Source organism: Acanthopagrus latus, chromosome 6, assembly GCF_904848185.1.
Source record: "Acanthopagrus latus isolate v.2019 chromosome 6, fAcaLat1.1, whole genome shotgun sequence".
NCBI lineage: Eukaryota > Metazoa > Chordata > Actinopteri > Spariformes > Sparidae > Acanthopagrus > Acanthopagrus latus.
The window spans coordinates 22,539,447-22,566,193 of record NC_051044.1 but is presented as its reverse complement, the minus strand read 5'-3'; the positions used below and the strand labels follow the sequence as shown (position 1 = coordinate 22,566,193).

The window sequence follows — 26,747 nt, the reverse complement described above, 5'->3', positions numbered from 1 at the left end:
ATGTGATACACAGATTGGCACTAATTGCTGGCCTTCCTGTAACCTTTCATACAAACACACACATACTACCCTCTCCCACACACAAATATGTATTTTCAGATGAGACAGTTCCAATCTGTGGTAGTCAGAATCCTGTGGAAAAGCTCAATGCAAAGTGTGTCTTACTCTTACTTTATCAGTTCAGAGTGTATGTGTGTTCCTCCTGAAAAGCTTGAAAATATTTTATACTTTTAGTTTTAGTTCTTAACTCGTATGACAGTTTAAGTCCAATTACCTAAGTCTTTTTTTTCACAGTGGACTTTTTCTGTGCCATACATTTTTGTACTTAGTAGCAGAGTTTTCATCTGCTGGTTAGACTTGTGTCCCCTGACATCCTTTAATTATTCTCCTTTTGTCCCTTTTCTTATACTGCCTATTCAGCTTGAATGATTTCAGATTAATTTCATACTTTTTCAGCCTCACTGTGTTACTTTGCTCTTTAATTGGTTTTGAATTCTAGGCATCAAAGAAATCCTGAAAAATCTTGAAATAGCTTTAACTTGAAAGCAAAAGTAACTTATTTGTAGTTAACTGCAAATCTCAAGCTCATGTCATTCATAGCAGATAGTTTTAGCACATCAGAGAGATATGGGTCAAATGATTCAAAGCAGTCCTCTATGTTTTTAGCCAGTTTTTTTTTTTCCAATCTCTGAATCACCCTGATGTCCTGAAACGCCTACCATCTGGCTCTCTAAGCAGGTTAAAAAATGCAGAAAATTAAATGCAAATACAATCTGTTTCAGGTCTGATTTACACTCCAATATAAACACAGCATTTACCCTGCTCCTGTTTCCTTGTAGATGGGCCTAGAGCACGAAGAAGAAAAGCTGGAGATCAAGAGACAGGTGTCAGAGTTGACCCTCTCCCTGCAGGAGCGCGAGTCCCAGATTAGCAGCCTGCAGGCTGCACGTCTCGCCCTGGAGAGCCAGCTGCAGCAGGCAAAGACTGAGCTGGAGGAGACCACCGCTGAGGCTGAGGAGGAGATCACCGCCCTCAGGGTAAGACAAACACGTATAATCACTCATGTGTGCCATCAGAGTGAGTCATAGAAATACAGGTGCACATATGTTCAGAATAAATATTTTTAGATGAGGGCAATCACTATGGTGGATGCCATTCAATGGAAAGTAATTTTAGATCATTTAAAGGTATGCTATGCAGGAGTTTCCCTAAAAAAACAAGACTCATACTAAATAATTCCTCGGCATCATCACTTGTGACCCTCTAAAAGTGTGTGGCGGTGACTGTATCTGTGGCGACCCTGCCCTCTTCCTGTGTTTTAATTTTGCTGTCTTTGGGACATTTTTGGGCATCAGAAATTGTGAAGAAGGATAGTTGATGAGTCTATTTGACATTCCAAGGTTGTCAAATACCAATGCTTTTGGTTGTTTCTAAGCAACCCTTCTGTGGTGTTTAAGTACAGGAAATGAAAAATCCTGCATATCATGCCTTTTAATACAGCAGTCACATGTGTTTAATTTTTCACTCTTCATTTGTCGTTTCTCACAGAATCACAGAGATGAAATTCAGCGCAAGTTTGATGCCTTGAGAGACAGCTGCTCAGTAAGTGCTGCCACAGCCTTTTGTCTCAGCAGTAGAGCAATTTTCAAATGGTTTCAAAAGACCTTCAAATATATGGTGATTCATGTTCAATTCTGAGGCTCATGATGTAGCAATGTAGTTTACTGAATCAAGTCTTTGAAAAAGCTGGCTTTCCTAAGGCATTTGCCAGCTTTGCCAAAGGACTTGAGTCAATGAAGCCTGTACACATTTTTACACTTACTGTAACAAATGGATGACCTGGATAATTTGTAGTTGGAAAATAGTGTTCAGTCAGCTTTCAAATTAAACTAAGAGGTGCTAGTTGATATTTGAGTCACTTTAGTAAGCATCCTTGTCCTAATTCATGCATGGAAAACATACGTTTCTTACTGATGGGATTTTGGAAGCAAGTCTATTATCTGGGTATACATTAATTAGTGTATTGTAAAGCTGCTAATTTTAAATAACCCAGCTGTGCTATTACTTGATATTATTCTATTCGCTTGCTTTTGTGTCCAGTACCTAAAAAATATCTCCTCAGTTCTATAAGCAGGGCTCACAAGCTCTTTCGTCTTGTTTGTGTTGCCTCAGGTGATCACTGACCTGGAGGAGCAGCTCACACAGCTCAGTCAGGAGAACGCTGAGCTGAACCGCCAGAACTTCTACCTGTCCAAACAGCTTGATGAAGCGTCAGACGAGAGGGAGGACCAGCTGCAGCTCAGCCAGGAAGTGGACAGGCTGAGGAGGGAGGTGGCCGACCGTGAGATGCACCTCAACAACCAGAAACAGGTAACACACACACACACACACACACACACACACACACACACACACACACACACACACACACACACACACACTTTAAAGCTCTTGAATATAATTATCTATATACCTACAGTACCTCATATAGGTAGATGGAGTGGAAAGATATAGGTATTATAAACAGCTTACATTTTTCAACTAAGCATCAGTTAAGATGTTGTGCAACCACTGAAATAATGTAAAAGAGAGAATGATCTCTTGGTTTCAAAAAGTCTAAGAGGTGTTCTCTTCAATCTGCGCTTGTGTTTATCCTCCCAGAACATTGAGACACTGAAGACCACATGCAGCATGCTGGAGGAGCAGGTGGTGGAGCTGGAGTCCCTAAACGACGAGCTGCTGGAGAAGGAGAGGCAGTGGGAGGCTTGGAGAGGAGCCCTGGAGGATGAAAAAAGCCAAGCTGAGAGACGCACCAGAGACCTGCAGAGACTGCTGGACAATGAGAAGCAGAACAGGTGTGAAATGTACTTACAGTGTGTCATTATACACAAGAATGATTGCACTATGATGTTCCTCAGACACTAAAATGTATTGATATTGTAAGACTTGTTAACGTGTTGGTCACAGGCTGCGTGCAGACCAGCGCAGCAGTGAGTCTCGCCAGGCAGTGGAGCTGGCAGTCAAAGAGCACAAGGCTGAGATACTGGCCTTACAGCAGGCCTTGAAGGAGCAAAGACTGAAGGCTGAAAGTCTGTCTGATACTGTGAGTCACAACTGTTTTTCTGTGTCTAATTTATGATCTAACTTTAATCCCTTAAAGTGAAACAACAAATATGTGTTTGTGGTTGTGGCGTTCCACTTACAGTTTTGAAGACTGAACATTTTATTCACAGCTCAATGATCTGGAGAAGAAACACGCCATGCTGGAGATGAACGCCCGCAGCTTACAACAGAAACTGGAGACTGAGAGAGAATTGAAACAGAGGCTGATGGAAGAGGTAGAAAATAAAATATGGTTACATAAGCATACACCTGTATTCATGTCCCCATTTGATTCACTCATCCACAAACCAAGCCAGTGTTAAAAGAGTCTCTTGTTTAAGACATGTTTTCTCTAAAGTGAGTGAATTATATTTCTCAAAAGTGGTTGATTAAATATTTGCATGCTGGTGTCTCCACAGCAGGGGAAGCTCCAGCAACAGATGGACCTCCAGAAGAGCCACATATTCCGTCTGACCCAAGGCCTGCAGGACGCCCTGGACCAGACTGACATGCTCAAGACTGAGAGGACAGATCTGGAGTACCAGCTGGAGAATATACAGGTGCACAATGTAATACCTTTGCAATTTGATGAAATACAGCGGTCTCTTGAGAGAAAATGAGTCCTAGTTAGATATTAAAATAGTATGAATGATGTTGGCAAGTAACAAGAAATCTCAGGGGGGACCAAGAGGATATGGGACTCCTAATTCATGTGTTCTCAAAGGGAATTCTTTTCAAGTTGTAGTCAGAGGTATTTCCTTCTCTGAGGATCTGTTTTCCTTCCTGTAGGCTGTATACTCCCATGAGAAGGTGAAGATGGAGGGCACAATCTCCCAGCAGACCAAACTCATTGATTTCCTCCAGGCCAAAATGGACCAGCCGACAAAGAAAAAGAAGGTCTGGGAATATGTTTTATGATGAATTTAAGCCAAATTAGATTGATAAACAGCTTCTGTCTAAAAGTAATCACACATATTGTATTGTTCTTGTATGGTGAAATCTTCTCTTTCTTAACAGGGTATATTTGGTCGGCGAAGGGAGGATGTGGGCACCACGACTAATGGGGCTCTGGTTCCACAGGCCCAGCCGGCAGTTCCCCTGCAGTATGGTGACATGAAAATGGCTTTGGAGAAGGAGCGCTCAAGGTGTGCAGAGCTGGAAGAGGCTCTGCAGAAGATGAGAATAGAGCTACGGTCCCTCAGAGAAGAGGGTAGGTCCAAGTATTCTGCAGGACAGTTACTGCACCAGAAATGCCAGTGGCTTCATATTTTATGACACTACTTGGTAGCAAGACATGAAACTCTGTAGCTCATGCTTGATCATCATCCTAACTTAGGAAAAAAACATCCTGAAACAGACTTAATCATTGTTGGCACAGAGTCAAAAGTATTAATTTTTGGATCAGATAATCATATTTTGTCATATAAACTAATACCAGCATCCAGGTTCTGCTATCTGAGATGATAAATGACAGCCTAAGTCAGTTCATCCTGTGTTGTGCCTCCTCCCATATCTGTTCCTAGTCATATTTTAACAGAGTTGCCATGGCAGCGTCCTGCTCCATTACCTACACCTGCCAGGTCCTATGAGATTCATCTCAGAATCTGTTTTTTGTAACAGAGCCAGATATTTCCAGCTTAAAAACTATGACTGATCTAATGTGAGGTTATTTGTTTACGGTGATGCAGCGGCTCATTTTAAAGCCCAGGAACATGTGGCTCCTTCTACACCGGCCCAGGCTCGACACCAGATCCTCATGTCAGCCATTGTCAAATCCCCAGAACATCAGCCCAACCCCAGCAGCCTGCTCAACCCTTCGACCCGCTGCAAGGAGACCTCCACACCAGAAGGTTAGTCAAACACACATAAACAGACCCACAGGTAAACTCACTGGAGCCCATCCCCGTGAAATTGATCCCAGGATCTCCTGTTCTGCAGCTGCAGATTTCCTCACAGGACTTGTTCACCCTTATACTATCAGTGTCGACACAAATGGATTCTCTGTTCACTTATTTTGTTTATGTGGTGTGTTTATGTATGTGTTCTCTCAATGGCCTGTCTCATAAGAAGGATTATGATGTTGAATAAAGTTGGATAACTGTGCTCAGTACATGTTAAACCTGGAACTCAAACCAGGTACATGGACTGACGTAAAACAAAAATCACTGTTTTCATTCTCTGTGCATTATCCAGCTAACATTGTAATCCTGCTTTGCCTTGACTCACAAAGTAAGAATAGTGGATTATCCAGGTAACATTGGTTTTTATCCAGGTTTCTGCAATCTCAAAGCTAAATTATCCTTTCTGTGGGGCTGATCACCATGGAAACTGAATCTTGCTGCATATATCATAGCTGAGTAGCAAGTTCAGTGGATAATATCATAATGTATAATAAAACACTATTTTATCAGTGTCTGCAGGCTCTGAAAAAATCTTGGTGTCTTAAATTCAATTCTATAAATATTAGCTTGTAAAAGTCATTAAATGGTCTTAAATTTGAATTAACGAGGTGTGACGTCCCTGTAATCTTTCTTTCGAGTCTTCTGTATATATTATATGGCGTTATCTGAGTTGACTAAGAATACTTTCTCGGCAGATTTCTTTGTCAGAAGCTACATTTTTAAATACATTTTTCATCTTAACACTTTTTAAATACATTTCCTTTCATTTAGTTTATCCCTTGTACGTGCGTCCTTATTTGTTATAGTCTGAGCCAGACATAACAGAGGTCTTAAATGTCTCAAAACTAATCTCATTTATCCATCTTTTAATTTGAACAAATTTGAATTAACTAATAAGTTTAACAAAGTGAGCCAAGATCTTTCTCAATCTAGATTAAAGCCTGGCAACGAACCTTATACTGTCTTTATACTTTATACATTTACTTACCTGTCGGCATGAGTAGGATGAACCTAACACGCTCAAATAACCTAACCAAATATTCCTGCATAAAGCCTACTTCTGCACTGGACCCCATATATATGCTACATACCCTTGCACCTGCATTGCTTGAACAGAATTTGTCCAGAATCAGTCTTAAATTTGGCTTAAAAATGATCATGATCAGTTCTTGAAGACACCTGTATACACCCTGGACACATGTTTGGAAGCTTGACTGAGTGCAACTTGCTTTGTGATTCAGGCTCCTGACTCTCCGTGTTTGTTAACTTTCACCTAGCTATTGTTAGACTGCTCTCTCCTTTCTGTCTCTTTCCTCTTGCTCCTCACAGAAAAGAGGAGGGTCACCTTTGAAAGTAAGTTAGCAGTCACCACAGTGTGTCTTCCCACATGTATTAGCTCATCTACATGCATGTTGAAATGTTCACACACATGCTCATATCATACTGTCCATCCATCTTATTGTCCTGCTGCCAAGCTGACTGTAACTTGACCAAAGGCTTTGTTCTGAAAGGTCAAGTGGAATGTGATGTACTTTTATTTATTTTAGCATTGTTCCTGGAACCATGATTTAGATAGCATATGGTTGGATAGGGAGCTTTTCACCCAGAAACATGTTAATGCATCCCATGAACACTGGCATGCATAATCTGATTCTGACTGACTATTAAAATATACTTGATATGCCTAATATCTTCTCTCAAAAATAATCCACTCATTGCTCAAATTGCCCCATGCTGCTTGAAAAAAACGAGTGTCATGTCCTTCTGAACTGGTAAAACATATTATGGTGTTATATTTCTCTTTCAGTAAGTCTGTTTCTGCACCTCTACTTCCCTTTTTTGAATTGCAGAGTTTGGTCGTCGTGTGAAAGAGAGAATGCACCACAACATCCCTCATCGTTTCACTGTGGGCCTCAACATGCGGGCTGCCAAGTGTGCCGTCTGCCTGGACACTGTGCATTTTGGACGACAGGCTGCCACTTGTCTAGGTTCGTGTCCTGCACTGTCACTGGATGTGACGATATTTCAGAAGACACATTTATTGGCCAGACTCAACAAACAAACTAAAAATAGTTCTTGTAGTTTCACAATCACATTAGTCTCTGTGACATGGTGGAATCAAATTTATCTTGTTTTGGCAGTAATTAAAACCTCCTAGTTTTATGGTTCCTAGAAAAGAGAAATATGCAATTTTATATTCCAAAACAAATGGTGTAGAAAAGGTTTACAGTTGGGAAAAAAAGCCTTTGCTTTTTCATTGTCAGTTATTGACATTGGTCATAAAAACAATGATCGCTATTTGTTTTTTTTTTGTTTTTTTTTAATTCCACGAGACTCTTGTGACAATCTTTTAACCATAACCTTAAACTAACATTTATCACCCCGCTCTCTTCTCTCTTGTTGTGTTATAGAGTGTCACACCCTTTGTCACCCTAAATGCTCCCCATGTCTTCCGGCCACCTGCGGTCTACCAGCTGAGTATGCCACTCACTTTTCCGAGGCTTTGTGCCGAGAAAAGGCAAACTCTCCAGCCCTGCAGGTGAAAGAGGCCAGTGGGCATGTTCGCTTGGAGGGATGGATGAAGCAGCCGAGGTAACCTCAGACCTCCATGGCTTACTACCACTTCAACCATATGTTTTCTCACATTTTTGACAGTGGTGTGCATTTGTGTGCTTGCTCACACAGAAATGGCAAGCGTGGTCAGCAGGGCTGGGAAAGGAAATATGTGGTGCTGGACGGAACCAAAGTATCCATTTATGATACTGAGCCCAGAGAAGGTCAGTACTTCAGTTTTTAATAGAAAAATACACTTTAAACTTGACATACAACATCACGGATCGATTCCTTAATGAGACAGTTTGTAACCATGTAGGTATTTATATTCCCATATAGATCAATACCAGCCTGTAGTCTGGAACCTCTGAGTTAATTTTCGATTGCCAAGGGGCGTTATCAAAGGTTGCAGACTAAAATACCTCTAGGCACAAGTGGATGGTCCTACAACCAATCAGAGCAATGAAACGTATGACGTAGTGTTGGGCAGTGATTGGTCGGTTTTTTGAGCATTGAAAAAATGGTTGCCTCATCACTAACTTTCTCAAATTGCATAAAACGTGTTTTTGGAAACATCTGAAGCAATGTAGTAACATAATGTTGGTTTATATTTTATTACCACTGCCTAGTTTGACAGTTTGATCGGAGTTCCGTGAGCCTAAACAGACTCAACTGGACAGACCTACAACAAATCAGTGTAGGAAAACAAGTGACTTTTCAAATCTGGTACAGTAATGCTTCTCTGTCAGTTATCACATCAAACCTGCCCCGTTTTCAGATAAATGGTTGTGACTGGTTTGCCACAAACCAGGAAGCAGGGAAATCTGCTAGACATATTGTCTGGTTCGCAGGCTACATCAGTGCAGCAGTATCCAACTGTGGTGTCTGTCTTCTAGACTGTATTAAAGCTGAGGAGGAGTTCGAGCTCTGTCTGCCTGATGGAGAGGTGACCGTTCATGGAGCTGTTGGAGCCTCTGAGCTCATCAACACTGCCAAGTCAGGTACTGGATCAATACCAAATAATCCTGCTACACTCCTACCTATCGAAGGAATTTAAGCGTGTCATTCTCCCCCAAGTCTTAGATTAGATCCACATAGCAACTCTATGAAATTAAGGTGTTAGCAAGTTGCTAACTAATCCATCTTTTTGTGTTGGTACACAGACATCCCGTATGTCCTGAAGCTGGAGTCACATCCCCATACCACCTGCTGGCCTGGCCAGTCCGTATACTTCATGGCTCCCAGCTTCCCCGACAAGCAGCGCTGGGTGGCTGTACTGGAGTCTGTGGTTGCTGGCAGTCGTGGATCTAGAGATAAAGTGGATGCTGATGCTGTAAGTATTGCATTTTTCTGCTTATGTCAGTCTCTTTATAAGAGACAAGCTCACTTATTATGCACATTTCTAATAGTAACTTTATCCAAGGGTGGCTGTATTGTTTGGATAAAATAAACTGAATGCCTCCATTAAACATCAGCCAGTGCCTTCACTTCTTTTTCTCTCCCTCCCTCTTCTTTCTCTCTCTGCATGTTCTCAACATCCACGTCTCCTATTTGTGTGTTGTCATCGTCTTTGTTGATGTGGTTATACTGTGCGTTTGTATCTCCATTCAACTTGGTTGTGTGGATCATATTATAGGCAGGTGTTGCTAAAAGACAGAAGAACCTATCCCCTCTGGTTCAGGTACAGTAAGTAGCTGCACGAATGCTTGGGCTTCAGTTGACCGACCGGCTGAGCATGCAGTAGCTGTACACATTTACGCATACAACACTGGTCCTGTTCAGAGCAGCTCAACACAGTCCCAGGCTGAGTTACTCAATATTTTCCATAGACAGAAACTGCCCTGTGTTAAACACACACATATCATTATATTATAAACCCATAAACTTATATAATGCATGGATGTGAATAGGCACTGCTGTGCAACTCTGGCCTTGTGTCATATGCTATGTCATGCATGCTTCTGCAAAAGCCATGCACTGCTGTGACATCACTGAAACATGACAGACATACATACACACTCCTTTAACAACCTGAGCTTGTCTTCAGTGTGCAGGCTTCTGCTGGTGGTGTTGGTGTGTTTACTGCTGCTTTAGGAGCAGTTTCCCATTCTGCGATAAATGACCTTTGGAAATAGTGCTACATATTCTCTGAATTGTGTGTCAGCATTTTCAAAAAGTGTTACCCCTGCCTTGTTATTTTTATTACCTATTCAAATATTCATTTAAGGGACAGACCGATTTTTGGCCTGGCCGATTACCAGGGCTGATATTCAGTTTTTTCAGATTATTAGTGTTTGGTTACACATTACAAGTAATAACCTGTTAAAAGTGAATAATCTGAATCAATAATTTGAGACATCACATAAAGATGGTGGAGTGGAAGTATAAAAAGTAGCAGAAAATGGAAATAATAACAAAAAATTAAATACATTTATAAATTTCGACACTGAAATATTGGTTATCTGCATACTTACTAATAATCTGTATCATTATCGGCCATGAAAAAAAAATATCGGTCCATCCTTGATGCATTTAAAAGTTCAACATGCAATGTTTTGCCTTACAGAAAAATACACCTCATGGCCAAACTCATTTGAACACTTATGTTAGCATTATAAATATATATGACTGCTAAACATGAAATCCCCAAATCTGTAGAATCCCCAAATTAAAAGAAAGGAAAAAAAGACAGACAGAAAGAAAGAAGAGAAAATAATATTTTTTTCCCAGAAATGGGCATTAATATGCCCCACATTTCTCGAAAGCGTCTCACAAATTTATATTCGTCCCAGAGTTGTTTTATATGGTCGGTGTCAGGACTCAGGCCAGTTTAGTAAAGTGAGTACCAGGAAACTGGGAAAGCCATTTCTTGCCCTTTCTTTGTGACAAGGTCACGATTCAAGCAATGTATTGTCATGTGCATTAAAATACCACCAGTTAATTTCCATATGCAATCAAATCTACACGTACAAAGTACAATATACATCATATACAGTCACTATCAGAGTTACAACCACTCTGTGTTACAGCATAAAGAAGAGCATAAAAACATAATAGGCATTCTTGAATAACGAGAACCAGGGGGTTGGTAGCTGCAGGAAAGATGTCTTAGTTCCTGGGGATAGAAACTGTCTTGTTATGTGCTTTGATGACGTATCTCTGCGATGGTTGCAGTGAATGGATTGTAAGTGATGGCCTCATTAACTGTTCATAAGGCCTTCACTGAGCTGTTGCCACAAAGCTGGAATCACATTATTCTTTAAAATATGTATATCTGTAGCATTATTGTTCCACTAACTGAAATTGAGGGATCCAAACCATGAAAAGCAGCCCCAGGACAAAAGTATATAAAAGAAATGTATGTTGATATTGGTGTCTGCATACTTTTGGCCACATAATGTATGTATTTCTAGCCCCACCCCTTTTCAACTCAGTCTGTTCATGTCAGACTGCAGCACTTATCATAATAAGCTGTCTGGCATTTTATGGTAATTCATACTGTAAAGCCTGAGGGAAATGGCATCCATAAAGCTTTAAACACTGAATCCACAACAATTTGAAAAGGCACTTTATTGTGTTGCTACTTTCCTCAATGTTGTTGTTTCTATGGCCACCCAGAAAATAATTAAAATTTTAGATATGCAGACCAAATTGTGTCCACAGCACAGAGTGTCTGAAACTGTCGAGTACTAAAAGTTTGTATCCAATGCTCGCTCAATTCTCAGTCTTGTGTACTTTTGTCTTTGACTGGTTATTCTAATTTACCTTTTGCCTTTAATTTAATTGTGTATTGTACTGTGTGCATGTAGGAGAGTTCTATTTAAGGCTGTTTGTATTCAGACAACATTAAACAAGTCTGACAAATTTAGGGTATTTTTTCAATATTCCAAACTTCCTAAATTTGAGATAATGATGTTTATACTCAACAAAATCAAAAGATATGATAATTTTTCTTTGAAGCTTGGGTGTTGTTAGAGCGCTGTCGCTGACAAATATCACACAAGACTTGTCCCATATTAAAAGTAGTGTTTTTGTCTTTTTGGCAAAAAGATTCCACTTATGCAGGCATCCTCAGGTTACATTTAGATTATAAATAATAACAGTGAAGGATTAATTCAGTGATTCAGATAACGGGTAACAGGCCTCTGGCTGTTCATTCTTGCTGGGTCATCGTTTCTTGCTCTAAAGCAGCTAATTTATGGAAGATCTGCCTAACTGACCTCCCTCCCTCTGCTCCATGTCTCTCTCTCTCTCTCTCTCTCTCTCTCTCTCTCTCTCTCTCTCTCTCTCTCTCTCTCTCTCTCTCTCTTTTCTTTTTCTTGTCTTTATAGAAACTTCTGGGAAATTCTCTGCTGAAGCTGGAGGGTGACGACCGTTTGGACATCAACTGCACCCTGCCTCTCACTGACCAGGTACATGGACCAAACCCTGTACCATCAGGAGTGTAATGACTTAAATTAAGTGAGACAGTAATGCTCACAGTCCATCTTCTCCTTCCCCTCAGATTGTGTTGGTCGGCTCTGAGGAGGGTTTGTATGCTCTGAATGTCATAAAGAATTCTTTGACCCACATCCCCGGGCTGACCTCGGTCTTCCAGATCCAGATCTTAAAGGAGCTCGATAAGCTGCTGATGATCACTGGTCAGTACTTGATATTAAATGGAGTCCTTTATACTTGATTATGAGTCAGAAATTTTAGTTATTTTCGGTCAGGGTTCGCTAGTATCTTCATACTATATTATAGTATAAATGTGTGAAGTCACAGGACACAGGACAGTCACTCGGGTTTCTGATTGTACGTGGTGTGTTTGTTGTGTCATCCAGGAGAGGACAGGGCCTTGTGTCTGGTGGAGATCAAGAAAGTGAAACAGTCTTTGTCGCAGTCCCATCTTCCGGCTCAGCCCGACCTCAACCCCTTCATCTTTGAGACAGTGAAGGGATGCCACCTCTTCTCCTCTGGAAAGGTGGATTGTTGTTGTTACTTATGCTGAGAAAATTCCCTTTAGTCAGACTGTTATTTAGTCAGAGTTAATGGGCTCAACATCACACTAATAGCACTGCGGTGTTGATCCTTCTTTACAGATTGATAATGGGACCTGTATCTGTGCTGCTATGCCCAATAAGATTACAATTCTGCGACATAATGAAAGCCTGAACAAGTTCTGCATCAGAAAGGTGAGTGGGCCTTAAAGGTTATTCGATGTTAATGTCAGGAAATGAAAGGCAGTTTCTTTTCTGTTTCAGGGAGTAATGAGTTGGTAAAAGGTGTTGAACTTTTGTTTGTTTTTGCAGGAGATCGAGACATCAGAGCCCTGCAGCTGTATCCACTTCACCGGCTACAGCATCATTATCGGCACCAACAAGTTCTACGAGATTGAGATGAAGCAGTATGTGCTGGAAGGTAGGTCACCCGCCATTATGATTTATTTGTACAAGTTGGGCCTGGGCATAATGAAGATAAATCGCTATAATTATATCATCATATGAGACCCTATATTGTCTTAAATTTTAGATATCATACCATAATGTGGTATAAGTGTTGTCTTTTCCTGTTTTTAAAGGCAGCATTACAGTATAGTGGTGTGATTTTTCTGAGCTTTCCAGACTTCTGTTAATGTGTTTTGTTAATTATCTAATTATATTTTGTATTATCCACAATACTGATGATTGTTTATCCAAAATCTCATTGAGTTAATATTTTGTGAAAAGTACCAATAGTCATCCCTACAATATTGACACAAAATTGATATTGAGGAATTTGGTCATAATTATCTTGATTTTTTATTTTGATGCCCGCTACTAGCATTTTCTGAGGAGGTTTTGAGGAGATTTCAAAATACCAAGATTTATTTTCATATGGCAATATAGTACAAAAAATGTGCCATATAATTTGAAGACAATATGGCCGAGCCCTAGCACGAATCCTGTATTGATATTTGGAGAGACACTACAGGTTTTTTTCACGCACCTGCCAATTTGGGCCTATATTGCTTGCATAACATCTTCTGTCAGTCTAGTGGAAAGACAATGCTCAGAATGCACATTTTGATGTTCATTTTTTCCATGGGCATTTAAGCAAATCAGTGCATATTTAATTAGTTAGCTTAATTTGCATATTAAAACTTGAAGTAGCAGAAAGCTTGTTGTACAAAAATAGTTGACTTAATGTCAGTAATCAGCTGGGATAGCTTTATGGTGATTTATTTTCCCTATCTACCATTTCTGTCTAAAAATGTATTTAACAACACATACATTTAAATTTTAATTATAAAAATGTGTTTTTCCAATAGAGCCAAAATCTCCAGCACTTGCATATACCAAACTTTCCAGTTTTATTCCTGTATTCTGTATTCTTAAGGATTTACATGGTGGTTTGTTCATTTATCATGATTAACCTGATTTTAAGTAACATTTTATTCCTAAAGACATGGCACGAATTGGTTTTTTTTTCATAGCTGTTGACAGTATTTTCTAATTAATGCTGTGATCAAAAGAAATTTCCATAATTTCCCCTCTGTATAAACCTTTGACTCTAACATGTCTTGTCTGTGAGGTTTCAACATTCACACCTGAACAAGCTGATATGATTTCTTTCTACAGAGTTCCTGGATAAAAACGACGTGACGCTAGCTTCAGCTGTCTTCGCCGCGTCCTCCCACAGTTTCCCCATCTCCATCATACAAGTCACCACGTCTCCACAGAAGGACGAGTACCTGCTCTGTTTCCATGGTTAGATGATTATATCTGTCTGTGTGGGCACACGTGTTTATGCAGTTGAGCTTGTCAATGCTTGTACCAGCAAAAGAGCCAAAAATGTAACTGTTTGTGTGAGAAAATCGATTTATCGATTACTGCTCTCATGCTTTTTTGTTTCCTACGTCACGGCTTCTTTTTTTATACCTAGAAAATAGGCAGATTTGTCTGAAACCTGGATTTTTTTTCTTGCAGAGTTTGGTGTGTTTGTGGATTCATATGGCCGCAGGAGTAGAACTGATGATATCAAATGGAGTCGTCTGCCTCTCTCATTCGGTTAGTGTCACTTTCAAAATGTCTTTCTTTCCTACATGGTCAATACGTGATTTATGATATGTTGTTGAGTGTTCTTTTGTATCTCAGCCTATAGAGAACCCTACCTGTTTGTGACCTACTTCAACTCTCTGGACGTTATTGAAATTCAGGGACATGCTGCTCTGGGGTAAGACTGCCTTCTGCTCCTTTTTCAGTACCAGTGCATCACTTTAGACTAATTAGTTTTCTCCCTGTAGTCATCATTTTATGGATCTTCACTTAGCATCACTGCATATTGTAGTGATGGAAATGTTAATTTCCCATTACTGCCAGGGCTCAGTAACCAGCTCAACAAGAATCATCTATTTCAGTCACTGCTGTTCTAATGGATACTGTTTCTAATGGATACTGTTTCTAATGGATACTGTTTCTAATGTTCTTATCTCTGTCAAAGGATACACTGTATGATGTTGTTATCTCTGTCCAGGCCCCACTCATATGCACACCTGGATATCCCAAACCCACGCTACCTTGGCCCAGCCATCTCCTCTGGAGCCATCTACCTGGCCTCCTCCTACCAGAACAAACTGCGGGTCATTTGCTGCAAAGGCAACCTGGTCCAGAGCACAGAGGGTATAGGAGACCTGCAGCGCAACGGCTCTGGACGCAGGTGAGGACACACACTGTTCATTAACCTGCTTCAGCGCACACCTCTCTCCCATTCTCTAAGTTAACTAGTTTACAAAATGACACTGAGTTAATACCCCAGATGTCTGTTGAGGTTATTAGGTTGGTGACTTTTGTATCCACATAGCTTTCAGGTTTTGTTTGTTTTTAAAGTCAGCACACATTTTTATTTGTAACACACCTCTTCATTAAGAATTTACGGTTTAATATTATGATGTCATAAAACACAGTAACAAGTAATAAGTATTATACCGTATTTGGTATCATGATTAAAGGCAGGTGACTTTTATTTCTTAAAATGAAAGGAAGTATTATTTTAGTATCTGCGCCAAAACGTACATATTATATTGAATTGAATAACGGTACCTATCAATAATCATGTCATGATACTGTCAATGCCCATTTCCTGTTTTATACAATGTTACTGAATGCGCAGATCCAATCTCATGTGACAATTTAGTGAATACATTTGAGGTTCAGATACATTAGTATAAATATATGAATTAATACATTAACATAATGCACAAATAAATTGTAACCCTAATAACTGTGTATTCACGCTGTATTTAAGTCACTAATCAGGACTTTGGGACAATACGTATCAGCTTAAATAACACCTGCATTACAACATATTTGTTAATATATTATGCCATGGCTTCGTTTGTCTATCGAAGGGAAATGAAATGGGTGAAAGTCTGCGGAGTGGACTTTTATTTGTTTCACAGTTAACCTGAGAATTTACTTGTTCATTGATTTATTTTTGTTGTGGTTCGGGCTTCACCATTAGTCACAGACTGTAGAGTAGAAGCACGCCTCACTCTTTTGTCTCATGTACACTGGTGTTGTTGAAGGGTCAGTGGGACTTGCTGGCACTGCTGGGCACAGGTTGGCATCCACAGGTGGTGATGGTTAAATTGTGGCCTTGCTGTTTGATTTGATTATAAAACAGGACAGTAACACCTTCATTTTGCTCTTTACAGGAGGAGGGGTTCATTTTTTATCTGTAACAAATCCTAACATTAAAATGACTTTAAAATACCTCCTGTCAAATGTAGAAAAGAAATTGCTGAATAAAGACTGCCTTCCTGCCTTTATGTCCTGGGACTCGTCTGTTACAATTTGACGCTCACTGACAGCTGAGCCAAGAATTAAAACTGGTCGTACAGGCCAGTCAAAACTTTGCTCTGTAGTTACTGTTGTCAGCCACTGACTCTATGCTCATTTAGAAAAAACAGATTGAGGAAGTGTAGTGTCCTCTAATCATACACTACAGCAGAGTCCATCATCATCATCCTCATCCTCACCACATCTGTTGACTGACCTGGCGGTGCCAAGCAAAGCCCATGACCCGAGCCACTACACCTTTTCCTTCCTTTGACCAATGCTCCCTGTGCGTCTTTATGCCTCGGTTCCTCCCTAACAGCCCAAACAAGCGTGGCCCTCCCTCCTACAACGAGCACATCTCTAAAAGGCTGGCAGCCAATCCCCTTACTCACGGAGATCCCGGCACACCTCACCGCTACCGAGAGGCTCGCACAGAGTTTCGTAGGGACAAGTCCCCCAGCCGTCCTCTGGAGAGAGAGAAGTCTCCCGGCAGGATGCTGGAGAGTCGAATAGGGGGATCTCCAGGCAGGGCCATGGCTGACCCTCGGTTAGAGCGCTCCCCGGGCCGGGCCATGGCAGACCCTCGAATGGACCGCTCCCCCGGCAGGATGATGGACGTTCGTAGGGAGAGGTCACCAGGACGATATGAAGAGCGCCAAAGGCTTCATACAGGCTCTGGTCGCACTCCCATAAACCCTGTTAACAAGGTGTGTCAATCATTTTTGACATGTACATACATATATATCTGTGTGTGTGTGTGCGTGTGTGTGTGTTTAAGTGTATGCTATATTTTGAACATTTTTGGCACTTAACATTGCATCAGACCTGACTTGACCTGTGGTGTAATACAGTATGCGGCAGGCACAGCTGAGCTTGTGCGTAGGAATACAGGCGTTGTATGGTTGAGGAAATGTAGTTCCAGAGAAAAGGGCTGTCTGCCTCATACAACCCCACATCAAAGGACATGAACTTTCACTTTAAAGAGACATGAACTAAAATGACTTGTAATTTTCTTATAACAATATTGATAATATTATAACAATCTAACTGCTAGTCCTATACTGAATATGTGTATTAACTTGCTTTTATGCTTTTGCCTTTGTCTCCAGGTTTGGGACCAGTCATCTGTTTGAGTAGACAGCAGAGCCATCCATACCCAGCATAGACAGAGAACTTGGGAAGAAAAGGGAAGAAAAGGGAAAGAAGGGAGCAGAGAATCAGTGAGAATGTCACCAACTCATGATGAAACACTGCCACACATCTAAGCTGACAAACCCACAGAGGAAAAAAAACATCTGTTGCCGTCAGAACAGAGAGAACAAGAGCGCGAAATAAATAGATGTCATTGGAATCAGGTTATTTTTCTCAATGAACTGACCCGAGTCAATAAAGGTCAACAAAATGCCATATTTAAGAACTTTTTGAGCAGGGTTTTTAGAGATATAATTGAGTACATGCGAAGGGATCCATTATTCGATTTGATTTCTTCTACAAAAACAAAATTTGGTCCTTGAGTTCTCATCTTTAGGCCTGACTCAGTGGGTTTGGCTAGTTTCAGTTAACACCAGACAGTAGTGACTTTGATAGATAAGCACAGCGTAGCAACTTAATCTTACAAAGCCTAAATACTTACAAAGTCAGTCACTAGTGCACATGGCAGAGGTTCACACAAAATGATAGTAACACATCTGGCCCTTTTTCCACACTCAACTCTTCCCACAGTAGCCACAGATCAGGGCAGGAGAGGATATCTAAAAGCATTTCTGGCTCCAGCCTGCGCTGACGTGTCAACACACAATCATTATCAGTTAATTACAATCATTCTCTGCTGACTTCAGTCTTCTGGCTGTGGTTGGTTAATGGTGACAGGACTTGACTGGAGCACAAACAAATTTAAATCAAATTTAAATAAATGAAGTCCCCCTGCCCTGTAGAACCACACATCAAACGATGTCTGTCCTCGAATAGGCTGACACTAAAAAACAAAAAACAAAAAAAAAACTGCACTACCCACAATCCTCAGCAGGACTTTCTAATCCTTCAGAACGCTATCTGACTGTAAATAGACGAGACATAATTTTATATATATTGAGAAGGAATTTCAAGGCTGGATAAGCCATGTCTATTTTTGTTAAAGAAAAAAAAAGTGATTACGTGTCCTCTTGAATGTCCAATGAGTATTCTTTTAACATGTCCAAACAAGTGAGTGATTGTATCTGGATCCAACTCGTGTATGCACTTCCATCTGTCAAAGGCAAAACCTCAGTGCTGAACTATATGACAGGAGGGGGGGGAAAGTCATGTTTGAAGCTTACAACATAGTATTTGAGCATTTCTTTTTGTACAATGTCCCTTATATTGTATATAACCAGAAATTGTTCCAAGGTGAAGATGAAAATAATCTTTGTTTTTCTCCTGATTCGTAAATGGCATGGATATGTATATCTGAAATGAAACGGAGTGTTGTCTTCTGCTTCTGCCTCATTTATATTTTATATTTTTATTCCACGATTTAGCAACGAAGCACGTGAATAACATCTCCTTTCTTTTATCTCTTACCTATTTGCACAGTAGTCATATGATTATGATTCTTTTTCTTATAGTAAGACACTCTTGGCAAGTTAAACAGACAGTCCACCCTTGAACGACACTAAAATCCTTCTACATTTTTGCCCTTGTTGACAAGGCGCTCGCACTTGAAAAGAGCTGCAACAATCAGTCAAGTCTAGTCAAATGAAAGAAAGATAATTGGCAACTATTTGAAAAATCGATTAATCGTTTCAGTCATTTTCAAAGCATAAATATAAAACATTTGCTGGCTCCAGTGTCTCTAATGTCAGAATTGACTGTTTTTCTTTGTCATTTATGATCGTAACGGAAGACTCTTGGGGTTTGAGGCCCTTGTAAACTGTAATGAGGATTTTTCACTAAACGATAAATCGTTTAAATGTGCAAATAATCAGTGATGATTAATCAATAATGAAAACAATCATTAGTAGAAGCCTTACACTTTTACAAATATTTTTTGCAGAGTTTTTGGAATATTTAAACAGTTCAACTTGCCCAGTGTGTCTGAGGTTTCCTCAACTATCCCAATCCACTTTGCATCTTTAAAGACATAGAAAATCTTCCTGAATGTATTAAAGCCAAGAAGAGGCGACTGATTCATTGGTCACAAGTGTTCAACAGAAAAGCACCCAGTGCTACAGATTGCACAAGTTTTCCACTGCTCTTTATAGGACTCTATTCAAGGATTTCCCATTCTGTTTTATTTTTCTGTTCTTTTGAGTTTCTTTTCACATGATCCTGACTCATAATGCCGTAACGCTGGATATGATAGTGATGTCTGCTAACAAATGTTTTATTAGCGTTCCCTGTAGAGATTTTGTCACAGAATATTAAATATTATAACCATTGTCTTTCATTTCTATTTTTGTACGTGTGCCTGAACGACCAACAACTGAGTTTTTTAGAAATCAGACACTGAGCAGAAAACGGTTTAGATTTGAAGACCTTTTCCCTCGTGCCGTCGCCTCCCCACTCACACTTGAGGCTGCCTGCGAAACGACCATTTGTCCACGTCCATTGTGTTCGAAGAGGTTAGTCTATTTATAGGTGTCTGATCCCAGCGCTCAGCCAATGCGGCGATGGCCTGCCATTCCAGTCACAGTGGCTGTAGCGGCAGCTCGGGTCAGAATCTGAGAGGAGCAGAAGGAGGGAGCTTTTCAACAATAGCATCTGCTCTTAAGGTTAACAATAACTCTTCTAATTCTGACCTCTGTGTACACGCTGCACTGTGAGACGACACCGCTGACATCTGCTGTTAGTTCATCATCAGCGTTGGAAGTGACAGCGAGTGGACTGGGCACAGGGAGGCTTTCAGCGCCTCTCTTTATATAGATCACCCACTCCTAACCCCGGCCCATTCAGCTCATTTTCACAGACTGTCACTTTTCTTGACCTGGGAGCCACAAGTGATACTGGATGACTTGTTAATGGTGCAGAGGGACATAGCACATTGTAAGGACACGTTCAGTGTCAGCACTGTTGCACTTGAGAATGTCACACGCACTGCTGTTGACAACACTGAGCTTAGTTTCACAAGCTCTTTAAAGCAAGTTGATCAGAGGCATCCTAAGACAGCAGAAGGCAGGCCATTACAGCAATGCCACAACAGACTGATGAAATGTTTTTTACATGGGACTGAAACAGCTGAATGAATTGCATTCAATGCCGAATTTACAAACGGACACGAATGATTTAGAAGTTGCACCAGCTGTCTCGCAAAGTTTATCGAGCTCCTCCTCACTTAACAACTCTCACAATCACATGATATTTTTTTTTAAGGGAGTTTGGTGATGTGACAGTTACCAGTTCAATAGTGAAAAATCAGTTCAAACTGTTCACATCTGCTATAACCATGGTAACAGCAGGTGCCCAAAGTGGGGCCGTCAGGCCACAGATTGGCCATCATGATACTCGATTTGGCCTGCCAGAGGCTACTAATATAGAAAAGCATATAAATTGATTTTGAAAATATTATAGTATGATCTCATGCTCTATAAATATGTTTTTATGTTTCATCTGTCATGAGGTAACAATACAATATGTGGGAGCCCTACTTATTTATAGTTTTTCATAATGTGAGCGGTAGACTGAATTTCACTTGGAAAACTGCAGGAAATGGTTCGCCTGGGATCCTAGTACCATTTCACATTCAAATATTAAATGTTAAGTTTCGGTTTTGGCCAAGAGAATACATTTTGCTGCCACCTGCATTACAGTGAACTAGACGAAAATCAGACGGCGTGTTTTGTCAGTGCAAGTATCCATTGTGGCTGTGGCTGTGGCTTCTTGTTGTTTCCCAGCGGAAGTCATACAGCCCGTAAGTGTGGACAGATGTGCTTACACACTGCTGAAACAATGTGACAATATGCCTCCTAGATCACCTCTCAATGCGTACAAGTGTGCCTGCACTGTTCACTTGTGATTGGATTACCCATGGCACATGTTAATGCCAGGTGTAAACATGCCATTGATGCAGCTTCTTCCTTGGCCCGGTTAAATAATTTAAACAGTGTTAATTTGTCTCACAGACAGAATGATCAACCCGAGCTGTTGTCGCTTTTTTCATCCTCTGGCTCCAGTAGAGAAGAAGCCAATGTAGGTGAAGGGCTTCCAGTCAGACATTTCATTGGCATGAATGTCAGCCAGTGCATTTACCTTTAATGAATAAATGAGCTCTCATGAATAGCGTGTGCTGTGCCACACTGTACTGTGACAGTGTCTGGGAAAAGTAAGCCGGAGCCAATCACGTGAAGAAGCATGTGAGAAATGTGACTAAAGGTTGGCGGTAACACGGTCCTGACAGGTCAATAAATCACACGCTGAACAGGCTGGCGATTTTCACGCTCTCCCATCACGCCACGTATCCAGCGAGGACAAGAAATGAATGATACACAAATCAGAATATTAAATCTAAAGGATTTGTCGGGGAAAGTAGGTCAGTTCACACTCAGAATGTACATCCATGGAAACAGACTTTGACAGCTCAGGTTTTGAAGATATTTAAAAAGAGATCCAGCTCTCCAGATAGACCTCTGTCTTGTCGTAAAATCATTTTTGCCTGTTAACTACATAAACATTACCGTCTATATGCCTACTCTGTATACAAAATCTTCTTATTTTCGGCCGTGTTTATTCATTTTAGTTTTATTTAAGAGGGATTGGTGTTGATTAATAAAACACATGGTCAAATAGCCAGAATTGGGACCTTTTTGAAGTGTGCTTTATACATTAAAGAGAAGTAAAATGTATTTCACCTTCTTCGACACCAGTTACATCACAAATGTCTAAGTTATATTTAATGCAGTAGGCGGGGGGCGGGCTTGTCCTAATTCTCAGCTTCCACCTAGCCTCAACGTTGCCTCAGTTTTTCAGTCCACTTCAGACTGCATTTAATATTCTTTTTCAGAATGGACTGGATCGCCCAAATTCAAATCCCACACAATTTTTGGATGACGTCCGATCAGATTTCTGAAATTCTGTTGAATTAAAAAAAAAAAAAAAAAGTCTTGAAAGGCTGCAGTAGGTAGGAGTATAAAAGTTGAAAAAAAAATGGCCAGCTGGAAGAGAACTACCAGATTTCTGCCTTATTAAAAACAAGACTGAGACTTTTCTGCCACCTGTTGCAGAATTGACATCCAGGCTATTTAGACGAAATAAGAAGGAGAAACCACAGACTTTGAAACCGGCCCAGAAAGTTTCAAATTGCCTCTTTTGTCTTGCGTTTTTTTAACATCATGTTAACTGAGTTAACGGCTGCCTGCCGTTTAGACAGTCAAGACAGTGGTCTGTGGAAGGAGGGCAGTTATAAAGTGATTAAGTGCTTTAACCTTCAGTCTGCACTTGATATTCTAAACCAGTTATTCAAATCTCTTTGTCCAATGTCAGCCATGACAACACGGGGTGAGTGGCTACTACAGAGGGGTGTGCGTACTGTATGTGCTGTATGAAGCATCATTTACCTGTCACTTCCTAAAGAGGACATAGTTTATAAATATCGTCCAGTGGAGCTGAGGCTTGGGGCTACAAAAGGCTACGCACAATCTCCCCATTGTTCACTGGCATCACTGTTGGACTGACCTCCCAGCTGCTCAGCCATGGTAAGTGTGTGTGTGTGTGGGTGTGGGTGTGTGGGTGTGTCATTCAAGGTGCGAGGGCAGATGTGGGACATGATTTTTGTTTTTGGCTTTATTTTAGACAGATGAGTGCGATCATTTAGATCTACTTTGCTGTGAGGACTGATTGGCTTAATAAGATGAACACTAACTAATAACTCAAATTTTGGATGGTGGCTCTCTGCTGCAAAGATGTCATTTTTACCGACTTTTCACCAGACGTTGAATGTATCACTACTTACAGACTGGACGTGAAATTCAAAACAAACACTGATGATTTTTAATTGAGTACAATGTTTGATTCGCTAAACTAGCTCATTTCTGCAGATTTTGATCTTGTTAAGATCAAACTGAATGACATTTACGTTTTTTTTTTTTTACATTTACTCAACACTTTATCTCCACCAATCTCTTATGTGCACTATCTGTAGCTTCACCTTCACATGCACATTGTCTGCTTCATCTTTCCTCCTTTTTTTGTGCCAAAAGGCCCCCAAGAAAGCCAAGAAGAGGACAGCAGAGGGAGCCAACTCCAATGTGTTCTCCATGTTTGAGCAGGCTCAGATCCAGGAATTCAAAGAGGTGAAAGCTGCTCAACTAATCTTTATTTTGCTGATTTTACATTTGGCTGAGCTGGACAGTGGAAATGGTGTATGAATATGCACGACAGCCCTCCTCGTCGAGCGCTACGATTCAAGTCTTTTCCGTCTTGAAAACACACAGCGACACACACAGAGGTTTCTATTTCTTCTTCCCTCTACATCCTCTCCTCTCCTCTGTCTTTCCATTTCCATTGTTCATCGTCGTAGTATGTCCACCTGTCTATTTTCCTGCCCCCGGCTTGGCAGCAGTGAGGCTCGTGGTATGCTGGTATGAGAGTGGATGGTGCCCAGACATCCAGACTGTGTCATCAGTGATTAGGCTGCAGATAAACTGCTGGGCATGCCCTGGATGCCGGGCTAAAACCCGGGGGTGGGGGGTGGGCAGGGGCCTCACAGGTTATAAATACTTAAGAGTGTCCACCTATAAAGATGGCACACAAAACATTCAAGGGAGGAAAGGGAATCTAAAACAGTGTGGGACTGGGATGTTCCTCTCTGATAAGCGGGCTGAAAGCGTGAGGCTGCGATATGTCTGCAACCATCACTGCTCCAGCCAGAGACACTCATTAAACGGGCTGTCATGTGCACTGACTTCAGGCCTTCACCATCATGGACCAGAACAGAGACGGCTTCATCGACAAGAACGACCTGAGGGACACTTTTGCTGCTCTAGGTATGTAGATGTCAGCTGTATTTAGTCTGATAAGATGTTGTGACTACATCTCTTTTTATAGAGTGAAATCATGAGCGAACAACATTACATAGACTCAACAGAACACAAGGTGTGCATCTGCCTGTGCTCTATGTTCGTGTTCAATGTTCGACACCACAGGACGTCTCAACGTGAAACAGGAAGAGATCGATGACATGCTCAAAGAGGCTCCAGGCCCAGTCAACTTTACCGTCTTCCTCACCATGTTCGGTGAGAAGCTGAAAGGTAAAGACACACAAGCTGAGGTATATTTAAAGGGTAACTCCACCAGTTCTACACATTATGTACAATTGTGAAAAAGTAGAATAAAGCCTTTTGTGGCTCTGTATGTAAAATGATAAATCACCTTGCATGATGCCACTTCGTACCTTAACTGCATTGTGGGTAATGTAGGCTCCAGGTTTTTAAAAAAAGGATGAAGAAAACATGGAATAAACAGGAGAGCAATGCTAGACCACTGGACTGCTTTTTTCAAACCTGGCATTGCCCACAGTGCAGCCACTGAGTGACATCACTGGAGGCAACTTATCAGATCACATACCTCCTTGTCTGGAGCCACAAAATGCTTGATACAACTTTCTTTCAAATATGCAGTGGTGCACCCCAAAGCCTGTAAACACACTTTAATGTGCAAAACTGGTGGAGTTACCGTTCAGCAGAAAGATTTAATCCAAGCTATACTAGTAGAGTGTCACTTTAAATGTCTTTGTTTTAATGTATCCAGGTGCTGATCCAGAGGAGACCATCCTCAACGCGTTTAAAGTCTTCGACCCCGAGGGGAAAGGTGTGCTGAGGAAGGACTAGTAAGTGACTCTCCACTCCTCACATCACATCAGTTTAAAATATAAAGATGTATCGCAGAGGCTGTTATGTAAGCCGTCACCCAATACATGGCTGCATCTGAGCCTCAAAGCAGTCGCTCGTCCCTGTTCGACTCCACAATAATAACACCATTAAGACCTCCTGGTGTGAACACAGGTCTCATCATCTCAGTGGTTTTTTTTTCCTCTCTCTCTTGCTTTTTCCTGTTCAGCGTGACACAGATGCTAACGACACAAGCCGACCGATTCTCCCCTGAAGAGGTACACTGTCGTCCTTTTACAAGAATTACCATTATTATGTCTCTGCTCCGTGTGTGTGAGTCTAAAAAGCCCAGCAGGATGAACGTCATCATGTCAATTGTCCACATCCACATCCAAAACAACGAAAACAAAACCCTTCAGTGAATCATCACCACACCTTGACATGCACACTGCACTATTCTTTTGTGCTAAAAATGGATAATATCTGCTTTTTGTCGGTTAGATGGAGCAGATGTTCGCTGCCTTCCCCCCAGATGTGGCAGGGAACCTGGACTACAAGAACCTGGTTCACATCATCACCCACGGAGAGGAAAAGGACCAGGAGTAAACCTTTTAGTACGCCTTTTTTGCCCGTATGTGAGTCGAAGCTGGCCCACTGCACTGGAAGGAGACGTGGACTGTGGTGTATTTAAGCATCTTTATTTTTTACTCACTCAAGAGCACAAGAGGATCAAGACTAAATGTTCCAGGCCCCCAAAACGGACAAATCAGCAGCATCCACCTAGTGAGCTGTCTTGCTCCCTTTCAGCTTTTTTCCACATTATGTTCCCGACTAATGAAATTATTCTTCCTCATCATTTTATACACTCAAAACCACCTTTACCTTTCATAGAAAATGCGTTAGGTCTGTGCATGTTCGTCTAATAAAAGTTTTTGAAAGACCACAGTCAGCCTCGTATTCTGATTATTCTGAAGCATTTATCAAGATGCTGAAGGGGAGAAAACCACACAGGGACGATACAAAAGAGGTTATATTCCCTTAAGTGACATTATCATGACACTGCTATACCAGCTGGTCTTTGTCATTCCATGTTAGGTAGTGAATGTGTGTACTTGACAATAGCGGACGTGCAGTTGGTGGTCCTCTGTAACCCCAAGAGATCAGTCCAAACATGTGTGTGTTTGTGCCTGCGTGTGTGTCTGCATGTATTGTGTGGGTGCATTAAAATGTTTGGCTACTGAAACAGAGGACTTAAGTGAGATAAAGCCCTGTTGTTATTTTAGTGCTGCGATGATGTGAGCAGGGTAATGTTATACTGCGGAGTTTGGGTGACAGGCACACAATAGGATGACACCGAGCGATCCTCGCCACCCTAGTCTACCCCGCTCGCAAGACCTTGGCGGGGTGAGAAAATCCCCGGGTGTTCCAGCTGGAGGGCCCAGGGTAGGGGCGGGGTCGCGGGTCGGCTTATCAACCCCGGACAAAAAGTATTGCCTTCTGGAGAGGAGTAACGTAGGGAATGGTGAGGGATAAGTGCTGGGATCAACCCAGGCATGTGAGCTCACATCATGTGTTCTGTTTGAACAGTCTCTAGG

At 41.2% G+C, this 26,747-nt stretch overlaps 2 protein-coding genes across 7 annotated transcripts in view; both read left to right on the top strand.

Moving 5' to 3' along the window:
• cita (citron rho-interacting serine/threonine kinase a) overlaps nucleotides 1–19,773 on the top strand; it is a 40,920-nt gene extending 21,147 nt beyond the window's left edge. For 2 of the 5 annotated variants that reach the window (XM_037101502.1, XM_037101501.1), the window contains exons 23-49: nucleotides 840–1,037; nucleotides 1,549–1,602; nucleotides 2,173–2,370; nucleotides 2,662–2,855; nucleotides 2,968–3,103; nucleotides 3,234–3,338; nucleotides 3,522–3,662; nucleotides 3,892–3,999; nucleotides 4,120–4,312; nucleotides 4,791–4,952; nucleotides 6,854–6,991; nucleotides 7,415–7,595; nucleotides 7,689–7,780; nucleotides 8,453–8,557; nucleotides 8,720–8,889; nucleotides 9,193–9,237; nucleotides 11,888–11,968; nucleotides 12,061–12,196; nucleotides 12,380–12,519; nucleotides 12,638–12,730; nucleotides 12,848–12,956; nucleotides 14,156–14,284; nucleotides 14,504–14,584; nucleotides 14,672–14,750; nucleotides 15,051–15,233; nucleotides 16,674–17,061; nucleotides 17,464–19,773. In XM_037101502.1, coding sequence (XP_036957397.1) covers nucleotides 840–1,037; nucleotides 1,549–1,602; nucleotides 2,173–2,370; nucleotides 2,662–2,855; nucleotides 2,968–3,103; nucleotides 3,234–3,338; nucleotides 3,522–3,662; nucleotides 3,892–3,999; nucleotides 4,120–4,312; nucleotides 4,791–4,952; nucleotides 6,854–6,991; nucleotides 7,415–7,595; nucleotides 7,689–7,780; nucleotides 8,453–8,557; nucleotides 8,720–8,889; nucleotides 9,193–9,237; nucleotides 11,888–11,968; nucleotides 12,061–12,196; nucleotides 12,380–12,519; nucleotides 12,638–12,730; nucleotides 12,848–12,956; nucleotides 14,156–14,284; nucleotides 14,504–14,584; nucleotides 14,672–14,750; nucleotides 15,051–15,233; nucleotides 16,674–17,061; nucleotides 17,464–17,487 — 3,663 coding nt within the window. In that variant the 3' untranslated portion in view covers nucleotides 17,488–19,773. Of the gene's footprint in view, nucleotides 1–839; nucleotides 1,038–1,548; nucleotides 1,603–2,172; nucleotides 2,371–2,661; nucleotides 2,856–2,967; nucleotides 3,104–3,233; nucleotides 3,339–3,521; nucleotides 3,663–3,891; nucleotides 4,000–4,119; nucleotides 4,313–4,790; nucleotides 4,953–6,853; nucleotides 6,992–7,414; nucleotides 7,596–7,688; nucleotides 7,781–8,452; nucleotides 8,558–8,719; nucleotides 8,890–9,192; nucleotides 9,238–11,887; nucleotides 11,969–12,060; nucleotides 12,197–12,379; nucleotides 12,520–12,637; nucleotides 12,731–12,847; nucleotides 12,957–14,155; nucleotides 14,285–14,503; nucleotides 14,585–14,671; nucleotides 14,751–15,050; nucleotides 15,234–16,230; nucleotides 16,345–16,673; nucleotides 17,062–17,463 lie in introns of those variants that run through there. The other 3 variants (XM_037101504.1, XM_037101503.1, XM_037101506.1) reach the window with 2 other exon arrangements.
• Nucleotides 19,774–21,215: 1,442 nt separating this feature from the next.
• On the top strand, nucleotides 21,216–26,090 carry myl2a (myosin, light chain 2a, regulatory, cardiac, slow). 2 transcript variants are annotated; one of them, XM_037099703.1, is made up of 7 exons: nucleotides 21,216–23,019; nucleotides 23,524–23,616; nucleotides 24,234–24,309; nucleotides 24,469–24,573; nucleotides 25,073–25,151; nucleotides 25,382–25,430; nucleotides 25,654–26,090. In XM_037099703.1, the coding sequence occupies exons 1-7, from the start codon at nucleotides 23,017–23,019 to the stop codon at nucleotides 25,756–25,758; spliced, it is 510 nt and encodes a 169-aa protein (XP_036955598.1). In that variant the 5' UTR covers nucleotides 21,216–23,016; the 3' UTR covers nucleotides 25,759–26,090. The 2 variants fall into 2 exon arrangements, with proteins under 2 accessions (XP_036955598.1, XP_036955597.1); XM_037099702.1 differs by lacking the exon at nucleotides 21,216–23,019 and having other exon boundaries at nucleotides 23,032–23,616.
• The last annotated feature ends 657 nt before the right edge of the window (nucleotides 26,091–26,747 follow it).